The following is an 18,986-nucleotide window of genomic DNA, read 5'->3' as shown; positions in this document are numbered from 1 at the left end:
GCAGGGGCAAAACAACAGGAATTTAATCCTGATCAAAGAAATACTCTCCAAATCAGGTAAAATGCAGTTTGTAGGCAATTCAACTGAAGACTCATACTTAGTATTATACTTCAAATCATTAAAAATATTTAGCCCGTCCATTTGCACCAAATTCGAGTGTTAACATAAAAGTATCCAGGCAAACCATGAAAGAATAATCAAATCAGAAAGAATTTACCAGTAATGATTTTCAAGAAACATCAAGAAAGTATCCGAGGAAAAAGTATACCACAAAGCCAAGGAAAAAACTTTCCTTTTCGCCAGAGCTATTTTTAGGGAAGGTTACACCAAAAAGGTTCATGTAAGTTAATATTTATTGTGAATGACGCTATAAATTATAATTATACTGACTAAAAACAATTAGTTGAACACTACAATATAATAATAAAAACATGTTTTTTGTCTTTTTTATTATTTTTCTCCCTTCCTCAGAAGAACATGCCGGCCTTAGTGTTTCAATGAGTGTCTCGGGCTCTCGGCATCACATCAACATCTCTTGTGGGAAGGATTGCATGTTTGAATTATTTTGGCACGGCCCATCATTGATTCGTTTGTTGGTTTGTTTCTGTAACTGAACTCAACTCTAGTCTTTGTCCAAGTAAGCCCTAAACCAGCAACTTAAACATCTGCCTTTTTGGTGATAAAAGCAGCAACTTAATCTTGAATCTCCCATCTTGGGCAAAATGTAAAGCTTAAATTAGGATGATGAAATGATCACTGTTGCCACATTTTTGGAGCCCAACAGCTCTTACTTCATCACCAACCGTGGGTTCCGCGAGAGGAGGTCCAATCTCGGGCAATCCATAATAAAAGTAACGAAAATGACAATTACATTACATATCTTATAAAGTTATTAATAATAACAATTAAAGACCTCCAGTAATTAAAATGTCATTGAAGGATCACGATCTTTATCTACAATAAAAAAGTAAATAATTTTACAATAATTAATGGGGCGTGATTCATGAATCTAAATAAAGTTAGTTATAGATTTAAATAATGTTATTTGTGAATAAATAAAAAGTCAATTGTAAATAGATAGATAATTTTATGAATTTATGTATTACTGTTTATAAATTTAAAGATAGTTACTTACAAATTTTAGGAAGGTCACTGATAAATTTATGAAAATTCTGCCATAAATGAATAGATAGTTTCATAAATCTATGCATAACTTTGTAATTCACGGATAATCACTTGTAAATTTAAATAATGTCACTTTTAAATATATGAAACGTCAGTTATAAATTGATGTGAATAATTTTAATTGTAAATCAATGATTTATGGATCTTTTTATATTTCTACATATTTATTTACAATTAACTTTTCTTAAATTTACAAATGATTATTCTGAATCCACAAGTGATAATGTATGTATTTATAAAATTATCTATCCACTTACAATTAACTTTTTACATATTCACAAGTGAGTTTCCTTGAATTTATAATTTTTTTTCTTAAATTCATAAATAATATTTTATTGATTATTTCAATAATTATAAGTATTTTAATTGTAAATAAAAATCATGCTCTTTCTATACATTTTAACATTTCGAAATCGCGGAATGTCCATTAATATCCTTGCGATTTTAATGATTGTCATTTTTTCCAAGCTTTAATTGGGGCAGTGGCTCCCGTGGGACATCCGTCATTGCGATGACCGGAGATAATTTCTATAAGACCCCCCCCCCCCCCGGGAAAAGTATAAGCTACTATTCCCTCCTACCATAATATAAATTAAGGACAATTTCAATTAAGTACCATATATGGAACTTAATTATTATTGGGTTTAAAAAAATATAAAAGTCTAGGAGATTAAAATGAAAATACCTTCAATGGTAAAAAGATTAAAATACTCTTTACTTGCTATACAGAATCATTAGTTATTAATTTTTTTATTTTACTTATTAATTTACTAAAATGAGTTATAAATTACATGAATTGATATGTCAATAATTATATAAATAAAACTTGATATCAGTTGTTTAATCACAAACAGTAACATTAGTTATTAAATTACTAACTTTACTTGTTGATTCACTAACATTAGGTATAAATTACTAATAAGTATTGTAATTTAAAATTAATATTAGTAAATTAATAAATAAAATTAGCAAATAAATAACTGATATTGCTGTTTATCTGACAAACGAATACAATTTATAACTCATATTAGTAAATTAATAAGTAAAATAAAAAAATTAATAACTAATAATTTTGAATAATAAGTGAAGGATACTTTGATCTTTTTATTGTTGAAATTATTTTCATTTCAATCCTCTTAAATTGAACTAAAATTTTAAATTTTTTTGAGACCCACTAGTAATTAAATCTTATCCATGGTCTTAATTAAAATTCTCCATATATATTATTTTCTATAATTTTTCCTTAGTAAAAAAATATAGGATATTCCATAAATTTTATATTTTTTAATTATATCCTTCCTTTATTAATTATTATACTATGCTCAAATATTCCCTACATTCCTATTTATAGGACACTATCTAAAAGTAATTTTTTGTCCAAATGTATGACACTTTATAATAATTAAACTATATTTTTTTAATTTTATCCGTTCTTAATTAATGTGAAATGGTAAAGATATTTAATGTAGTTATATCATGATTTAAAGTTAATGGTAAAAATAAAAGTTTATAATCATTTTTATGACATCAAAAAAAAATAAATTTTCTTAAGATACGTAAAACAATTAAAAGTATCCTATAATAAGGTTCGAAAGGAATAACTAATAAAAATATTTTGAATAAATTAAATAAATCAAATATTATATTTATTGTACTCAAAGATATGACAAGAAAGATGTGAAAATTTATATAAAAACAAAATTTTAACCAACTTTTTTAAGAAATGTAAATTAATTAATAATAACTTATATTATATTTCAGAGAAAATATGTTATATATATTTCTTCTTTTTTTTGTTGCAAATGAAATCAATGAAATATGGTTTAGCAATTTTTTTTTTGGGGGTCATACAAGGGCAAGCCGAAGCTTAGTAGTTACAACTAATTACTCACTAGAGCATAGGCTCTGTTCCCAAATGACCATATTGAAACAGCAAGCCAGAATCTGAGTTAATATCCGCAGGCCGGGCGCATCAAGAAACGTGTTCTTTGCTAATAAATCAGCACACCAGATTGAGTTGCGTCCAGTATAAATAATTTTCACATCTTCCATATGACTTATAAGATCTCAGATTTGATAGACTAAGCTCGTGAGAGGATGTTAAGGCCCACATTCCCTCATGATTATGTTCAGCCCTTCCAAATAATCAGTGTGCAGTTTAATTTCACCCAAATTTCTATCTTGGCAAATTTGGGGGCCGACGTTCATTGCATCTAATTTAGCTTTTGTAAAAGAACCTTTCCTTGAGCACTTTTGGAAGCCCACTATCCATTGTCCTCGAGAGTTCTTGATCACACCAGCACATGCTGCATTTCTCTGAGTATTCACCACACCATCTGTATCCAAGCGTAGACAGTATTTCAAGAAATTGTTTTAAGTATCATATTACAAAATGTAGGTATTTTGAATATTTCAAGATGTAATAAGTATGCTTTTTTCCCCCAAGAAGTGTTTTTGATTGGAAATGTAATTAATACTCACTCCGTTTTAAATTATAAGATACTTTTAAATAAAATCTCACATATCAATAAATCTCATTAAATACACTCAAAAACCTTATCTTTTCAAAATAAAAATATAAAATTTCAAAAATGTCATCATTTAATATATTGAAAAAAAGGGATGAAAATTAATTATAGAGAGAAAAAGAGTAATATTAAAATTGATACATTTGATAAAACCTTAATTTATTCAAAGTGTCTTATATTTTAGAACGGAGAAATTCCTTCAAAAGTGTTTTATAATTTAGGATGGAGGGAGTAATATTTTTTAATTGAGACATCCTAACTATTAAATAAAGGTACGTAAACATTGGAAGAAATGAATAACTTTAAACGTCATCAATTAACTAATTTATTGGTTGAGTAAATTAATTAAAAACACTTTACACTATAAATCCTTTGTTTAACAAGGGGCAAATAGTAACAAAGATAATTAAAGAGTGAAGTGATGAATAGTACTTTAAAAACAAATTTGATTAATAAATAATTATTTTTTCAAAACAATTTATACTATGGAATGTCATATCACTAAAAAGAATCTTATGAAATGGGTTGGATGAAATATTTTGTAAAAGCATTGAATAGGTTTTCTTCATTTTTGCCTCTCAGAATTTTAATGACTGATCTTGCAAGTCATATAGAGGTTTTACATCCATATCATTGACTGGGAAAAATTAGGATATTTGAATATTTTTGAAAAATTTAATAATGTAACAATAGTTTCTTAAAATACATGAAATATTAAAAATATCTTATAACAATTAACAGGGTATTGAAAGGGAAGCAAGTCGCATACGCATGGAAAATGAGTCAGCCATGTTGGAGTCTGTAAACAAGCAGCTGGCTTTTATATTTATTAAGCTCATGGGTTAATATTTTAAAATAAGTATATCTATTGGGAAAATAATTTCTCTTATAGGTTACTATCTATATCAAAAGAATATTACATGGAAATTGATTTACAAACATACACTCCCCCTTACAATGATTTATATATGGAGGAGAATGCTCGAGAGATCCTTAAATGTTCAAATAAATAGTGATAAATAAACGAAAAGCACGCAAAAAACAAGACACATAAATGAGATAATCACCACACAATGTGACACCAAAAGCAGTATGTCTACACTCTACATGTTTATTTGTTGTTAATTAGATTTATCAATATGAAAATTCTGTTTTAATTCAAATCTCTGCCTGCATAACCAATGGAATAATGTAGCAGAACTATTTTCAATTCCACTTATGCGGGATAAAATTCCATTCATTAAAGCCGACACAAACAAGTCATGCCAATTGAATAGGTCTTAAACTACATAGAAAATCGTCTAATTAAAGCATTCTGCGAGGAAAAAACAGAGCTAATTTCTCACTGCTCCTTTTCGGCAAAGCCGCTGCGAAATCCTTCTTTATGTATTTTATAACTCTGTGGACCATGATAAAGTAGATGGACAATAATGCCAAGAGACGAGATCTCCAGATTTGAAAAGCAAATCCAGGAATCCCTAAACAACGCAAACCTTCACAATCTTTCTAGAAAACTACTGTAACCAACATTCAAAGAAATATCTTTTCTTTACGAGGCTAATCTCCATCTATCTATCCATACTCCCTCAATTTTCTATTATAAGTTATTTTCTAATATAATTTTTTGATATTTAATGAGATATTAATTATATTTTTTTATATTTCCCATATTTGACTTTTCGTTAAAGAGATAATGATAATGTAATGTAAACTTAAAATTTTTTCATATAAATAGGGTTAAAATTAAAATTTTAATTTATTATATTTTTAGATGAAATTAATAACTTAATTAACTCTTCTCAATTCAGGTAAAATAATTAGAAGTGTCTAATGATAAAAATGAGAGTGTGATTGAAATATTCAATGTCCGTACTCCAAAATATGCATTTTATTTTCAAACGCTTTCACTAAGGAGATGTTTGGTTTTTATTTTCATTTTTGTTTTATCCAATTTTTTAAATTTTTTTAAAACAGAACAAAACAAAAATTTATTTGGCTATATTAATTTAAAATCAGTTTTAAAATTTAAAAAATAAATTGATGGTGATGGTTGTTATATATATTTTTCAATAATCAAATGTAGTGTGTTTTAGAAACAAGAAAAATAAAGTAAAAATAACTTTAAAATATTTTTATTTTTTATTTTTGAAAACAAAAAAGAGAATAATTTGAAAAATAATTAAATTCACCGAGTCTTTGATTACAGGAATAGAGCCGTGGACCAGCCTCCTAATTTGACGATCATCACTAGGTATTGCGGCTTCCGAAAGGAGCGGTTTCGATTTAATTGCCTGGAATCTCCTTGTTGGAACTTGTCATGTTACCTTTTGTGACGGCTTATGGTGGATCTGCACCTTTTGGAATTTGAGTCCGATGTCTCGTCATCACACATGACGTGCCTCATCCAGCAATGCATAACACTTACCCCTCAAAAAACACGTTCAAACCTCACTTTAAAATTTGTTTTTACCAAATTTAATAAATAGTTGAATTTTTTAAATATACTTTTATCATATGCAAATTAAAAATTAAATACACACTAAATCTCTTCTGTCTGCTACCTTTTGTTTTCCCTCTGATCTAGGAACCAAGAAAATGTATTGCTGGGTCCAAAACCCTAATAAACCTTTTCTCATCATTCTCCCAACAAAGTCCAACATAGGATGACACGTCTCGAGTTTGCTGATAAATGTTCACATTAAATTAAACAGAGACGTGCTAACAAAATTTGGGAAGGGACAAACGTATCCATATTTGCAGTAATATTGAAGTAGGAGAAACATATTTTGTTGGATGTGGATCTCCGCGTCATACTGGCGCGCATATATTTCCACTGTTATGGCTGCTAGTTTTGGGCATTCAAAAATTGAGAGAAGCCAAGTCATCACGTGGTTTTACCTGCTGAAAAACGATTGAACTCGTCTACCCTTCTAGAGAAAAGCCCCAAGAAAGTTGTTTCTTTTGACCGACACAACATGAATGTCAACGTGTCACGTGCACGGCCTTTAAACGACAGGTAAGTAAATCGATTTTTGCTTGCGCCCAAGCCAACATTCCAGCTAAGTTCCTGTTGCAAAGCAGACCTCTTCAGATTCAGTTTTGGCTGCCCCCTCCCATCCTGATGAAGTCCATCTTTTTCATAACACTTCATGGATCAGTTCCAGAATATATTCGCCAAATATTACAGCACTGCACAAAATATGACCTTTTGCAACAATTTTTAGCAGTGGCAAAACTTGATTTTGGGTGGCAACTTTTAAATTTCTCAACTAAATATTCACTTTTGGTGGAGAATTTTTGTTGTCGTGGCCAAAAAATAACTTTTAGTGGTGGCATATAATTGTTACTAAAAGTACTTTTAAAAAAAATAAATATAATTTTAAATTATATGAAACAATTTATAAAATTATTATTACAATTTTTTTCTTATGAATTATTTTAAAAAATTAAAATTAAATAAAATATTTTAAAATATATTTATGAAATCAAACTTCTTATTTTATATATTGAATGAGAAGTAAATGATATATAGGATAAAAAACAAAAGAAATAATAATGAATATAAGTTTAATTATTAAATTGCTTTTTAATTTTGTATTATACTAATTATTTTTTAGATATATATGGCTCATCTTTTTTAAGAACTAGCATTCACCTCACGTGTGTTGCACGGGAGCATTTTCTTATATGTAATATCTTTAAAGTATTATTTTAAATTTTTTAGAGTAGTTTTATATTATTAAAAGAAAAAAAGAAAACATGAATTTTATGAAATTTACATAAATAAGGACAATTAAGATAATATTTTAATATGATATAATTAAAATCTTAATAGATGATTACTTTCAATTATGATCAGGCTAAGTTATATATAAATACTTAGTTACATACAAATACATAAATGGTATTGGGATGTTAAAGTATAGATGTTGTGAGATATAAATGGCATTATAAACTATTTAATATATTGTACACTTGATGCTTGACCTGGTATACATATGATATCTACTCTGTCTGCTGAGCTTTAATGAATTTTTTGACAATGATGTCTTGTGATTTTACCTAGTGTTTAGATTTCCATTGTTGTGGAAAAAGAAGTTACTAATAATATTTTTATAAAGATTACTTAGCAGAATATGAAAAACTATTCAAATTTGCCTTGTTGTTATAAGTTAGAGAATAATTAGAGGTTAGCTATATTAATTATATTTGATATCATTGTAATTATTTTACATTGTAAAAGTTATTAGTATTTATTAAAAATTCAAAATTTCTCAAAGTAAATATTAACAAAATTATATTGTTAAAATTAATTTTTTATTAAAATATTTTTTAAGATGATTGAAAATTGTAGATAAAATTTACTTTTAATAAAAAATTTTAGTATTTTGAGGTATAATCATTTCATTTTTTCAAAAGTTTCTCTAATGAGTAAATTATTTTATATTTACTTTAAAGTAAAACACTCTACTAAATTAGAATAAATATGAAAAGATTGTATGTATATCTTTTTAAGAATACATTATTTGATATATGTATTTGTAGTTAAATAATATATTTAAATTTTAATTATATATAAGATCAAGAAGAGGTAGGGTAATTGGGATCATATAAACGAAGAGGAGAATCATATATACGATCTCAAATTTCAGCTCTCCGATTCTAAAATGGCAACCTATTTTTTTCCTTTCAATTTTTTTAGTTTAGATAAATTATTTCTATTTAAAGAGAGTAAGAAAACTTAATCACTATATATCCTTATTTCATCCTACGTATCAAAGTAAGCCCTAAGTGATAATTTAATTTAATTTCTAATAATCTGTGTTTTATTGGCAAAAAGAAACCTGTGTGTGTGTGTGTGTCTTTGGAGAGCAAGAATCCTGTTTGGGATCTGAATTCAGATTGTGGTGCGCAATTTTTATACTCATCATCAATTACTTTAGTGATAAATTCATGTGATAGTAATATTCTACTAACTTATATATATATATATATATATATAACATGTACGCATGATCAAAAGCACACGATTTTTTTTTTTTTGACTCTTATACGGATTCACAAACTTCGGTTTTATACATAGAAGCAAGTCTCCACGACCTTCAATAATAGAAAGCATAAACAATATGATAGGGAGTGACAGCTACAGATATATACTTGCAAGAGCAAGGCGCGCGCAGAGAAATTCAGTGGGCTGACGAAATTGCAAATCTGGAAGGGAAGAAAATGAAAAGGAACTTATAATTAGGTGATTTTCTGACATTCGTCCAACCATCCATAGCTAGCCATTTTCAGCAAACGCATTGAAGAATTATTACCATTTGCTTATACGTTTTTAGGATCTTCTGGAAATTCTTGCAACCCTTGGCACAAAAACTCGGCATTATCAAAGAGGTATGAGGAATATTCGTCCAAGTCTGCTGCATTTGCTGCATAGTTTAGACTTGGATAATGATCCTGGTCAGATGTATTTTCCGGCATAAATGGTTGGGTCCAAAAATCGTCGAACTGTTCAAATATTTCCCATGCACCATTAGCAACGCTTTCTTCTCCGAAGGTGAAGGCTGAAGATGAATTGCAGATGGGTGGTGAGCTTTCTGAAATATTGCTTGAGGAGGAAGCAGCAGCAAAACCAAGCAAAGGGTTTTCAGGTTCGAAATACTTTGCTGTTTCTCCCCTACAAGTACCACTTGGCTTCGTTTTGATCTCAGATATCCCCCCATGACTGCACTCCACGTGCTTCTTTAGGTGGCTATGCCAATGGTTCTTAATCTCGTTGTCACTTCTCCCTGGTAATCTTTTGGCAATCAAAGACCATCTACAACGACAAATATTATATATGTTATATAGGTACACATATGCAGTCATCTGAAGTTTGCTTGATGTTTAAAGAACTCGAGCTTTAATTGGGGACAATTAACTTTTTCACCTATAATATAATTCAAGACTGCATTTTCCTTTTCGCGACTCTTTTAATCCCCATGATGGAATCATAATATCAAGAAATTTAAGAAAGTACAGATTAAAATTAGATCATACAATACTTAAACTTTCACACTTTAAAGAAGCATTTTCAAGTTAAAATCAAAACCTCTTCATCCTTTAACTTTCCCAGGTTTTCGTAGCCAAATTAGGGGAAATGAAAACGAGTCATATAGATACATATTTACAGACTTGTGAAACTTATTAAACTTGAATGTTACGCATGCTTACTTATTTCCATGTTGTTCATGTAATTTGATGATGAGTTCGTCCTCTTCTGGGGTGTAATTTCCACGCTTTACCTCCGGGCGCAAGTAATTTAGCCAGCGAAGTCGGCAACTCTTTCCACACCTTGATAAACCTGTACTTATTACGTAATTGCAGGTCAAACCCCATCAAGATCCATCCCAACTAAAGCTAATTAAGTTGAGTGACGATAGATATATAACAACTACAATATTCAAGTGAGAATTACAGGAAGTAATCATGAGCATCGATCACCGATCGAGTACGCACGATCAAAATTTGGTTCGAGTTTGCTGGACGCAATAAGTTCGGGTATGTGGATATATATACCTGCGTGTTTGGGAAGTTGACGCCAATTGCTGTGGCCGTATCTCTCAATAAATGCCCTTAACTTTTCATCCTCCTCCTTACTCCACGCACCTCTCTTCACTCCATTTTTGTCATAGTAAGGGCTTCTCATCTTCACCTATACAAGTTACCAAACTTATTTGGTTCTCTCAGATCAAGCCTATGACTACAAATATGGAAATATCTAAACAAAGATCAAGGCAGCACCTGTATATTTATTAGAACCTCTTGGATCCACTCAATAATACTGAAGCCCTAGCTAACGATAAGATCGGAGACACGCTGCAAGATATTTGGGTATCTGTCAGTTCTCTCAGTTCATGGAAAATTCCCCAAACGTACAATCAATAAGACATGGTTGTATAATTTTGAACGAGAAAAAGCACTGTTAACTTTACTTTTGGTGGTTTCTTTTTCTGTGTGGGCTATTCGGAGTGCAAAGTGTTGTGAGAAAGGATCGGGATTGGTCGCTTGCGAAACAAAGGTTTAAGTCGTTTGGAAAATAAATTGACACTGTTGGGTCTCCCTGTCTTTAATAAAAAAGGCACAGTATTCATCAGTATGATTAGTCATTTTTTAATATATATTTTCCCAAACTTTTTGACCTCGTGGACGTTTAATCAAAAACTGCGTCCACATTAGCAGGATCCTTCGGAGACGTCACTGACTCCTTCCTATGTGGAATCAGGTTAGACTTCAGACAGGCAGATGGTTAGGATTTGGGAAGTTTCAGGTAACCGAGTGGGGATAATTAAGTATGAGAAAAATCAAGGAGAGTTTATGCTTTTGTTAATTGTTTCAGTGCGCAAAATAAAAGTGCGTATATATAATTTTTTTTTATAAGGGAAAATTATTGTTAAGGACCAGGAGAAAATAATATTTATTAGAAATAATTTTAAAAATAATAATTATTTAGAAGGACCATATATCAAAATATAAATTTTAAAATACAAATTGCCCCAAATCAAATTTCCTATATTTTCTCTAACCATATTTCAAATTGAATTTGATAGTTACTGGTAGTGATAAATAAACAAATAAATATTTATTATTTTACTTTTTTTTAAAGTAACGATTTTAAAATTATATTCAATTGATTATTTAAAAATTAATTATTCTTTAAAATATATTGACTTAATTGAATTTAATACTACATTTTGTGTTTTTATACGTGTGGAATTGAAATCTGCAAGTACACAACTTTATTTTTTGAAAAAGAATTTTTTGTAACTTATGCATTACTCTGCATTAATTTTAAGGTATTATTAACAGTTTTTATATTAAAACTATAATAATCAATTGCACTTATCTCCGCTCTTTAGCCTAATTTTAATTTTTATGATCTTTTATAATAAATTTTGGTAGTATTAGATCCCTCTATCTAATTTTCCATTTTTATAACAAAACTATATAAACTGATCTTGTGAAAGAATGAAATTTGAAAAAAAAAATGAAAATTTCATAAATTGCATCATTCTTCGCCTTAGTATCTAATTCCAAACCCGCCCGGTCGGGGGAAAAAAGCCCATATGCACTTACACAAATATTCCCTTGTTCAGACTTAGTTTCTTTTTCATAAATTATTGTATTTGACACGTTCAAATCTTACATAATACATGCGATAAATAATAAATCAGTTTCAGCCTTTAAATTTTTAATGTCATAAATAATAAAGAAAAAAAGTCTCTCCGTTCTTTGCAAAGACCTAGTATAAGCCTCATCATTCTACACATCATTTGAATAATATCCTAGTTTCACATCACTTAGCAAACGGAGTGAATGGATGAGAAATGACACCAATATGTCAATATCGTTGGACTTGATTAGGTGTGAAAGCGAAGAAACTGATTTGGTGACTCGGTGATGGAGAAATAGAAACCAAAATGGAATCTGATATGTAGATTATTGTGTCTCTGAGTCGTGGAACATGCAAGCATCTTGCTTTCCTCTATGCTTTGGTTCTGTTTCTGCACTCATCAGAACAAGCAATTAAATTGCACTAACTCAGGAAGCTAGGAACCAGTTTATTGAGAAATGTCAAAGTCTGAATTGGTGGACTACCTGCAGGCACATTTAATTTGACATCTCGTTCAATTTAATTTGAATGGTATTTTAACTTTGTTGTTTTTAAATATACCAAATTAAGAAATACATAAAAAATATTTATTCTTCGCATCCGATTAAACACAATTCAATTTCTTTCACATGCACACACGCATGCATACATCTGTCAAGGGAGTTGTTGTTGAAAGCCATTTGATAATTGTGATATGACCAATTGGACATTCATTTTATTCAATTTCAATTTGCGTGGCTTGAGATTTTAGGCTTAAGGTTTTTAACTATTTCCTTCTAATTCGGCCTTTAAGAAAGCAGTATATTTTGTCACCCAAAGGGGAAACTACGGCTTTGTTGCGGTAAGTCGCTGATAAATGTTTTTATTAAGGAAAAATTGATATCATACACACGCACACACTCTTAATATAACTTCTTTGTAATTATATTGCAAGTCGGGTCCCTCATTACCCCACCAAAAAAAAAAAAAACAAGTTGGGTCTCCAATGGTCATGATGCATAAGGCGAGTTCTGATTTCTGTGTGTGCGTGAGAGAGATTAAAAATAGTAAATAAAAATAATTATATATGGATTTTAAGCATTTTTTGTAATTTTAATCTCTTATCTAATGCAAAGAAAAAAGGAAAATAAAATAAATTAAAAGGAGAGATTTTTTTAATTAAATTAAATTGTTTAATTAAAAGAGGTGTATTTAATAAGGCTGATAAAAATAAAAAAGAAATTTAATAATCTAAAGTGATATATGATTTTTTTTCCTCAGAAAAACTTTCAAGGAGGACATACAGCTTTCATTGAGTCTCCCTATTCGTTCACATATCATTTTAATATTTTTAATTATAATGGTTAGATTAATAAAAACTTAATAATACTCGTTATGTGGCTTTTGAGTTTGCAATTTATTATTTTCCATTAATTTATTTAAGCGTGATATTGAGAGTTTAAATATTAATATACAACTTTATAAAAGTTAGGTACTATGATGAAATGCCATCTTTGCCCTTGATATGATGATATGTTTGGTTATACCAATAAAAGAGTTATAATAGCTCAATTAGAAGTTTTGAATTTGAGTTTTATATTCTTAAAAATATAAGAGTATTTGGTGGTAAAACCTTCGGCTCGATTATGTTTAATCAGAACTCCACAATTAAGGTTGGGGTCACTCAAACCTAAGTTAGCATGTTAAATGTTCCTGAAATCTGGTTTGAATTGATAAAAAAAATTGAACGGGCGTTTAGGGAGAACTAGCGTTTTTATCGAAGCTAGATGAGGCAGCCTTAATACCAAGCGTTTAGTTAAAATGAGCGTTTTCACTTTTCATCCTCTTATCCTCTCTCTCTTCATTTCATTTTCAAGTTGCCTTTCTTCTTCATTTTTGATTATCATCCTTTAACTTTTATCCAATATTTGGCACGGGTCTTCCTCCTTTGTTTCTCACCACAACCTTTTTGTCCTTCTCCCTTTTAAATTGACGGGCAACATGCCTTTTCTCCCTTTTTACAATTAATTCATTGGATTTTTTAATAAAAAATCTGTTAATTCTGAAACAGATAAACAATTTAAAATAATTTTCTGATGATAAAAAATGTACATTGAGCCATGATAATTGAATAAATACGCTAACCAAGCCCATTACAAATCACATTTACTATATATGAATAATGAATTAAAACAAAATGGCATCATCCATAATTTAGTTTAATATATTTTTTAAACCAACAAGGTTGGAACAAAAATTTATACTCATACAGATATATCGATATTCATAAAATTACTATAACTAAATATTTTATACTTGTAATCTACTTTTTTAAAAATTATAAATTTTAAGTTTAATTTTTTTAAATATTAAATTAGTCATAAAAATATATAAAATAAAACTTATATTCATTTTTGTTATTATATATCTTAACTAACTTTTGAATCAAATCATCGAAATAAATTTTAATTTATTTAACTGACTTTTACAAAAAAAAATATTTAAATATAAATCACGTTATAATCACATACATTTGTCCTAATCTAAGTTTACTAACTTAAATTGATTTTTAACTTTAATTATAAATTTTTTAATTTAAACATACACTTAAATTGTTTGGTCCAACAATAGGATATGATCTTGCCAGAGCGCGTGGAAGGTCGTGTTAAGATAAGGGGCATCTAGTCCATCTACAGTGAAAAAACACTGATGACTCACCTAATTTAACGAAACGACATGCTGATAGTGATTAGTTCCCAACAAAAGTCAATGACCAGTCTTCTCTCCTAGACTGTGAGAGATACGCATCCAAGCTTCGGGAATTATTTATTTATTTTTTTGGGTTGCTCCATCAAGCAAATGAACAAGTTTCCCAAACTGCTAATGGGTACAATCTTGCTCCATTTTTCAAATCAAGAGGTTTGTTACTTTTTTAACATTACAATTACAGTACCCATTATATCAACAAGATTAACATCACAGTGATTACAACCGATCAGCATCCAAGCAACAATACCAACAGAGATGAACAGGGATTTAAATTACAGCAACCTGATTCCCATACCTAGCCCCTCTATCGTATACATAATTACAAGAACAGCAGAGAAAATTCCAGTATTAACATGGACAAAGATGATCGATTAACCTATCCCTGAACACCAAAAACTTCGCAATCAGGGATGATTCACACTAGGAATTGCAAGAAAACGAAACCCATAGCGCAAGAAGAAACCCATATGGGGAATCACTTAACCCGATTTCAGTGAGATGGAGAATGAAGATGAAACAGCACGAACCCCGTGACCTCAATTCTCCAAACCAATCCCGCTTAGAAAATGAAGCAGCAAGCTATGGAGTCCTCACCTGGAGCAGAAGCAGCCGCCTCGCATCGAATCCAGAAGTTTTCGCACTCGTCGTCCTCGCTCTCATTGTGGAATCGATTGCGCTGCAATGGAGAACAAAAACGGAGCGAAGAGGGATCTGAAGGCCAGAAAGTTTCGTAGCAGCTCTGCCGATGCCGAAAAAGGAAGCCAGAAGAAGTTCTTGTCAAGCTCATTGTCGGTTAAAACTATCTGCTAATATGACTTCCAAAATCAGACAGAACAAAATATTAAAAAATCAAAAGGAAAGTTACGGCATCCGTCTTCGTATGTGCTCATCGATGAATCATCTGTGGAATGTTCTCTGGATTTAGACCAAACTTCAAAGTACACAAATTTTTTTTTAAATCAAAAGACAAATTTTATTCATTACTGAGATATTACATAGTTAAAAAAAAACAAAAAAGAAAAAGCGGAAGATTAGGCAAAGGCAAAATAAAAGACCCAATTCAAAGTACACAATTTAATCCTCGGCAATCAATCAATTTAGTGATAATCTATATGGCATAACGATTTTTTTTAATACAGAAGCAAATCCAAAAACTTCGGCTTTTTAGATAGATGCAAGTCCGCCAAAATCGACAATCAAAATCCACACAATATGGCTTTTAACTTGGGTGCTTATCGGTGATGAAATCTAGTTTAAAGTTTTTATTTAAATTTAAATTTTATATTTATTAAAAAATTATAAAAAAAATTAGATAACTATATTCCTTATTAATATGGACAGATCTCATTTGAAAGATCAAATTTAATATTAAAAGTTTTGATAATTTTTATAAATTGAGTATCCAGATTTACATTGGATAATCTAGATTTAAAATTTTTAAATTTTAATTTCTTAAAAAAATTTCTCATCAGGAAATTATTTTTATTTTTAATATATGATTTATCAAAATAAAAATTATATAAAAAATTAATATTAAATTCAGATTGTCCAAAATACATATAGATAATCAATTTATAAAAATTATAAAAAATTAATATTAAAATGAACCATTCATATTAAATCTGTACTGTCCATATTAATTATGAACTTATTTATTTAAAAATCTTATAATTTTTATTTACTAAATAAAAAATAAAAAATATAAATATAAATTAAAAAAATCTGGACTATGTGAAGCCCAGATTTTTTTCAATTCAAGAGACGGTGCATAGCACCAAATGAGCACCTTGACCCCATAATATGATAGATTGGGTTCAACTACTTTCATGATGAGGCTGGTCATGACGTACGCGCGCACACATTCACATATTAGTAAGATGATTATCAGTGTGCGGACGGAATTGCAAATTTGGTGTTGCAGGAATAAAAAGGATTTTTGGTGCTTATTTTTTTTCAACTCCTCCAACCTCTGTAGCTATCCATCTTCAGCTCTAACCCACGGCATGATCTGCACGCCATGTTCAATTTTTCATGCATTAATTAATTAATTATCACTCTTATAAATGTAATTAAGAGGGAAATTATAGTTAAACCAACAAACTTTAGCTCCACCACCAACTTCCAGGCACAACACAAGGATCAGTTATATATCCCTACAGATATAAGCTCTGATTGAAGAGAACGGGGAAGAAATACATGGTTTAATTTAGATCAAAATATGATGTTTGTCTAAATCAAGCATTCCTTTTCTTCACCTCTCTTCAATCATCATACATGTCTTGAAATTCATGAAGCCCATCAGAAGAAACAAATGGAAGAACTACCATTTACTTGTATATCCTTTTTAGGGTCACCTGGAAATTCTTGCATCACTTGGCACAAAAACTCAGTATTATCGAAGAGGTATGAGGAATATTCGTCCACATCTGCTACACTTGGTGCATGGTTCAGACTACAATAGTTATCCTGCTCATACGTATTTTCTGGAAGAAATGGTTGGGTCCAGAAATCGCCGAATTCTTCAAATATTTCCCAGGCAGCATCAGCAACGCTTTCTTCTCCGAAGGCGGAGGCTGAAGATGAACGGTAGATGGGTGGTGAGCTTCCCGAGATATTGCTGGAGGAAGAAGCATCAAAACCAAGAAAACAACTTTCAGGTTCGAAATACTTGGTTGCTTCTCCTCCACAAATATCAATGGGCTTTGTTTTGAACTCAAAATTTTCTTCGTGATTGCACTCCAAGTGCTTCTTCAGGTGGCTATGCCAGTGGTTCTTGACCTCGTTGTCAGTTCTCCCTGGTAATCTTTCGGCAATCAAAGACCATCTACGACGACAAATATCAGATATTTATTATATTGGGTATGAAATAATAGTCTTACATGCTTTTAGTTCATGTCTAAAGCGCTTAATTAATCCCAGGATGTCTGGGTTCCCAGATTTGATGATTTGATGTCAGAAGGAACGCATGCTTACTTATTTCCATGTTGTTCATGTAATTTGATGATGATTTCGTCTTCTTCTTTGGTGTAATTTCCGCGTTTTACATCCGGGCGCAGGTAATTTAGCCAGCGAAGTCGGCAACTCTTTCCACACCTTGATAAACCTGTACGCGCGTAATTGCAGATGAAACTCCATCAAGACCCATACCAATCTATATTTCTAATTTAATGAGGGACTGAAGTCAATCAGGTTGAAATAAGAAGTTGGTTGAGAATTACAGGAAGAGATCGATCATGGGCATCACCAAGTGCATGATCAAAATTTGGGTTCAGTTTGGTTAACAAGATCAAGCATGTGTGTGTATATACCTGCGCGTTTGGGGAGTTGACGCCAATTACTGTGGCCATGTCTCTCAACATATGCTCTTAACCTTTCATCCTCTTCTTTACTCCACGCACCTCTCTTCACTCCATTTTTATCATAGTAAGGGCCTCTCATCATCTAAACTTGTCTGGTTCTCTCAGACAAGACCACATGCAAATACGGGAACATATATCTATATGTGTGTGCATATATAAATATTGAAGCCCTAGCTAGCTAGCAACATGCGTTGAAAATAAATATGGGTATGCTTTCAAATTTCATGGCAAATTCCCCTAACAATAAAATATTGAATTTGGGTGGCTGATTTTGAACGAGAAGAAGCATTGCCACCTTTTTCTGTGCAGGCTACTAGGAGCGCAAAGTATGGTGAGGAATGGATCAGCACTGGTTGCTTGACAAATAAAGTTAAGTCAAGAGAGCGAGAGTCACACTTGACACTGTTGGCTTTATACGAGTCCTTGTCTTTAATTAAAAAGATACCCGATTCCGTATAATTAGCCATTTTAAAGCAATATCTTTGAATTAAGCTTTTTTGACTCCGCGGTTTTAACGAAAATACTTTGTTATCTACGCTCACACTGTCCTTTGGGGCTCTCACTGATGACTAATCCTTCCTTTGTCGAGTCATGGTTGACTTCAGATTGACCAGGTACTTGGCATTTGGGGAAGTTTTCAGCTGACCGAGGGAGGGGGGATAATTAAATAATAAATATGCATGAGAAAAACGTTATTACTAGAAGCACCAGAAATAGTATCTATAGAATTCTAATATTTTAATTATTTTTCTACAAAATTTATTTAATGATTTTACGAATTTTATTTAAATTCAATTCTTATATTTTAGAATGTGTTTAGATTGAAATGAATGAAAAGATAATTTAGAAAAACAACAACTTCTTAATTTTTTTTTTAAAATAAAAAATCAATTTCACTTTCGTGTGTTGCCTTATTCCTATCTTTCTTCATCCGAGTATCTAATCACACTAAATAAATAATAATTGACTATTTGCACTTATACATTACAACCTTTTGTTCAGACCTGCTTTGTC

The 18,986-nt window shown here is 30.5% G+C and overlaps 2 protein-coding genes across 2 annotated transcripts; both read right to left on the bottom strand.

Moving 5' to 3' along the window:
• Positions 1-9,038: 9,038 nt before the first annotated feature.
• On the bottom strand, positions 9,039-10,401 carry LOC129313243 (transcription factor MYB4-like). Its single transcript, XM_054956209.1, has 3 exons — positions 10,272-10,401; positions 9,927-10,056; positions 9,039-9,531 (listed from the first exon to the last, which is right to left on the bottom strand). The coding sequence occupies exons 1-3, from the start codon at positions 10,399-10,401 to the stop codon at positions 9,039-9,041; spliced, it is 753 nt and encodes a 250-aa protein (XP_054812184.1).
• Positions 10,402-16,799: 6,398 nt separating this feature from the next.
• Positions 16,800-18,054, bottom strand: LOC129314573 (transcription factor MYB30-like). The gene is made up of 3 exons (XM_054958055.1): positions 17,922-18,054; positions 17,587-17,716; positions 16,800-17,437 (listed from the first exon to the last, which is right to left on the bottom strand). Exons 1-3 carry the CDS (start codon positions 18,052-18,054, stop codon positions 16,912-16,914), a joined length of 789 nt encoding a protein of 262 aa, XP_054814030.1. The 3' UTR covers positions 16,800-16,911.
• Between the last annotated feature and the right edge of the window lie 932 nt (positions 18,055-18,986).

The sequence above is a fragment of the Prosopis cineraria genome, unplaced genomic scaffold (genome assembly GCF_029017545.1).
Source record: "Prosopis cineraria cultivar Desert tree isolate PC_DT_omini unplaced genomic scaffold, ASM2901754v1 PC6, whole genome shotgun sequence".
In the NCBI taxonomy this organism is placed as follows: domain Eukaryota; kingdom Viridiplantae; phylum Streptophyta; class Magnoliopsida; order Fabales; family Fabaceae; genus Prosopis; species Prosopis cineraria.
The sequence above is the reverse complement of the archived record's forward strand: the minus strand, read 5'-3'. Positions and strand labels throughout refer to the sequence as shown.

What these genes read in the sequence shown, in the direction of transcription:
- LOC129313243 (XM_054956209.1), bottom strand. Translation starts at nt 10,401, where the DNA reads ATGAGAAGCCCTTACTATGACAAAAATGGAGTGAAGAGAGGTGCGTGG. An exon ending in TCAACTTCCCAAACACGCAG is followed by an intron (nt 10,057 to 10,271) that starts GTATATATATCC and finishes TAATAAGTACAG; the next exon opens with GTTTATCAAGGTGTGGAAAG. An exon ending in CATGAACAACATGGAAATAA is followed by an intron (nt 9,532 to 9,926) that starts GTAAGCATGCGT and finishes TTGTCGTTGTAG; the next exon opens with ATGGTCTTTGATTGCCAAAA.
- LOC129314573 (XM_054958055.1), bottom strand. Translation starts at nt 18,054, where the DNA reads ATGATGAGAGGCCCTTACTATGATAAAAATGGAGTGAAGAGAGGTGCG. An exon ending in TCAACTCCCCAAACGCGCAG is followed by an intron (nt 17,717 to 17,921) that starts GTATATACACAC and finishes ACGCGCGTACAG; the next exon opens with GTTTATCAAGGTGTGGAAAG. An exon ending in CATGAACAACATGGAAATAA is followed by an intron (nt 17,438 to 17,586) that starts GTAAGCATGCGT and finishes TTGTCGTCGTAG; the next exon opens with ATGGTCTTTGATTGCCGAAA.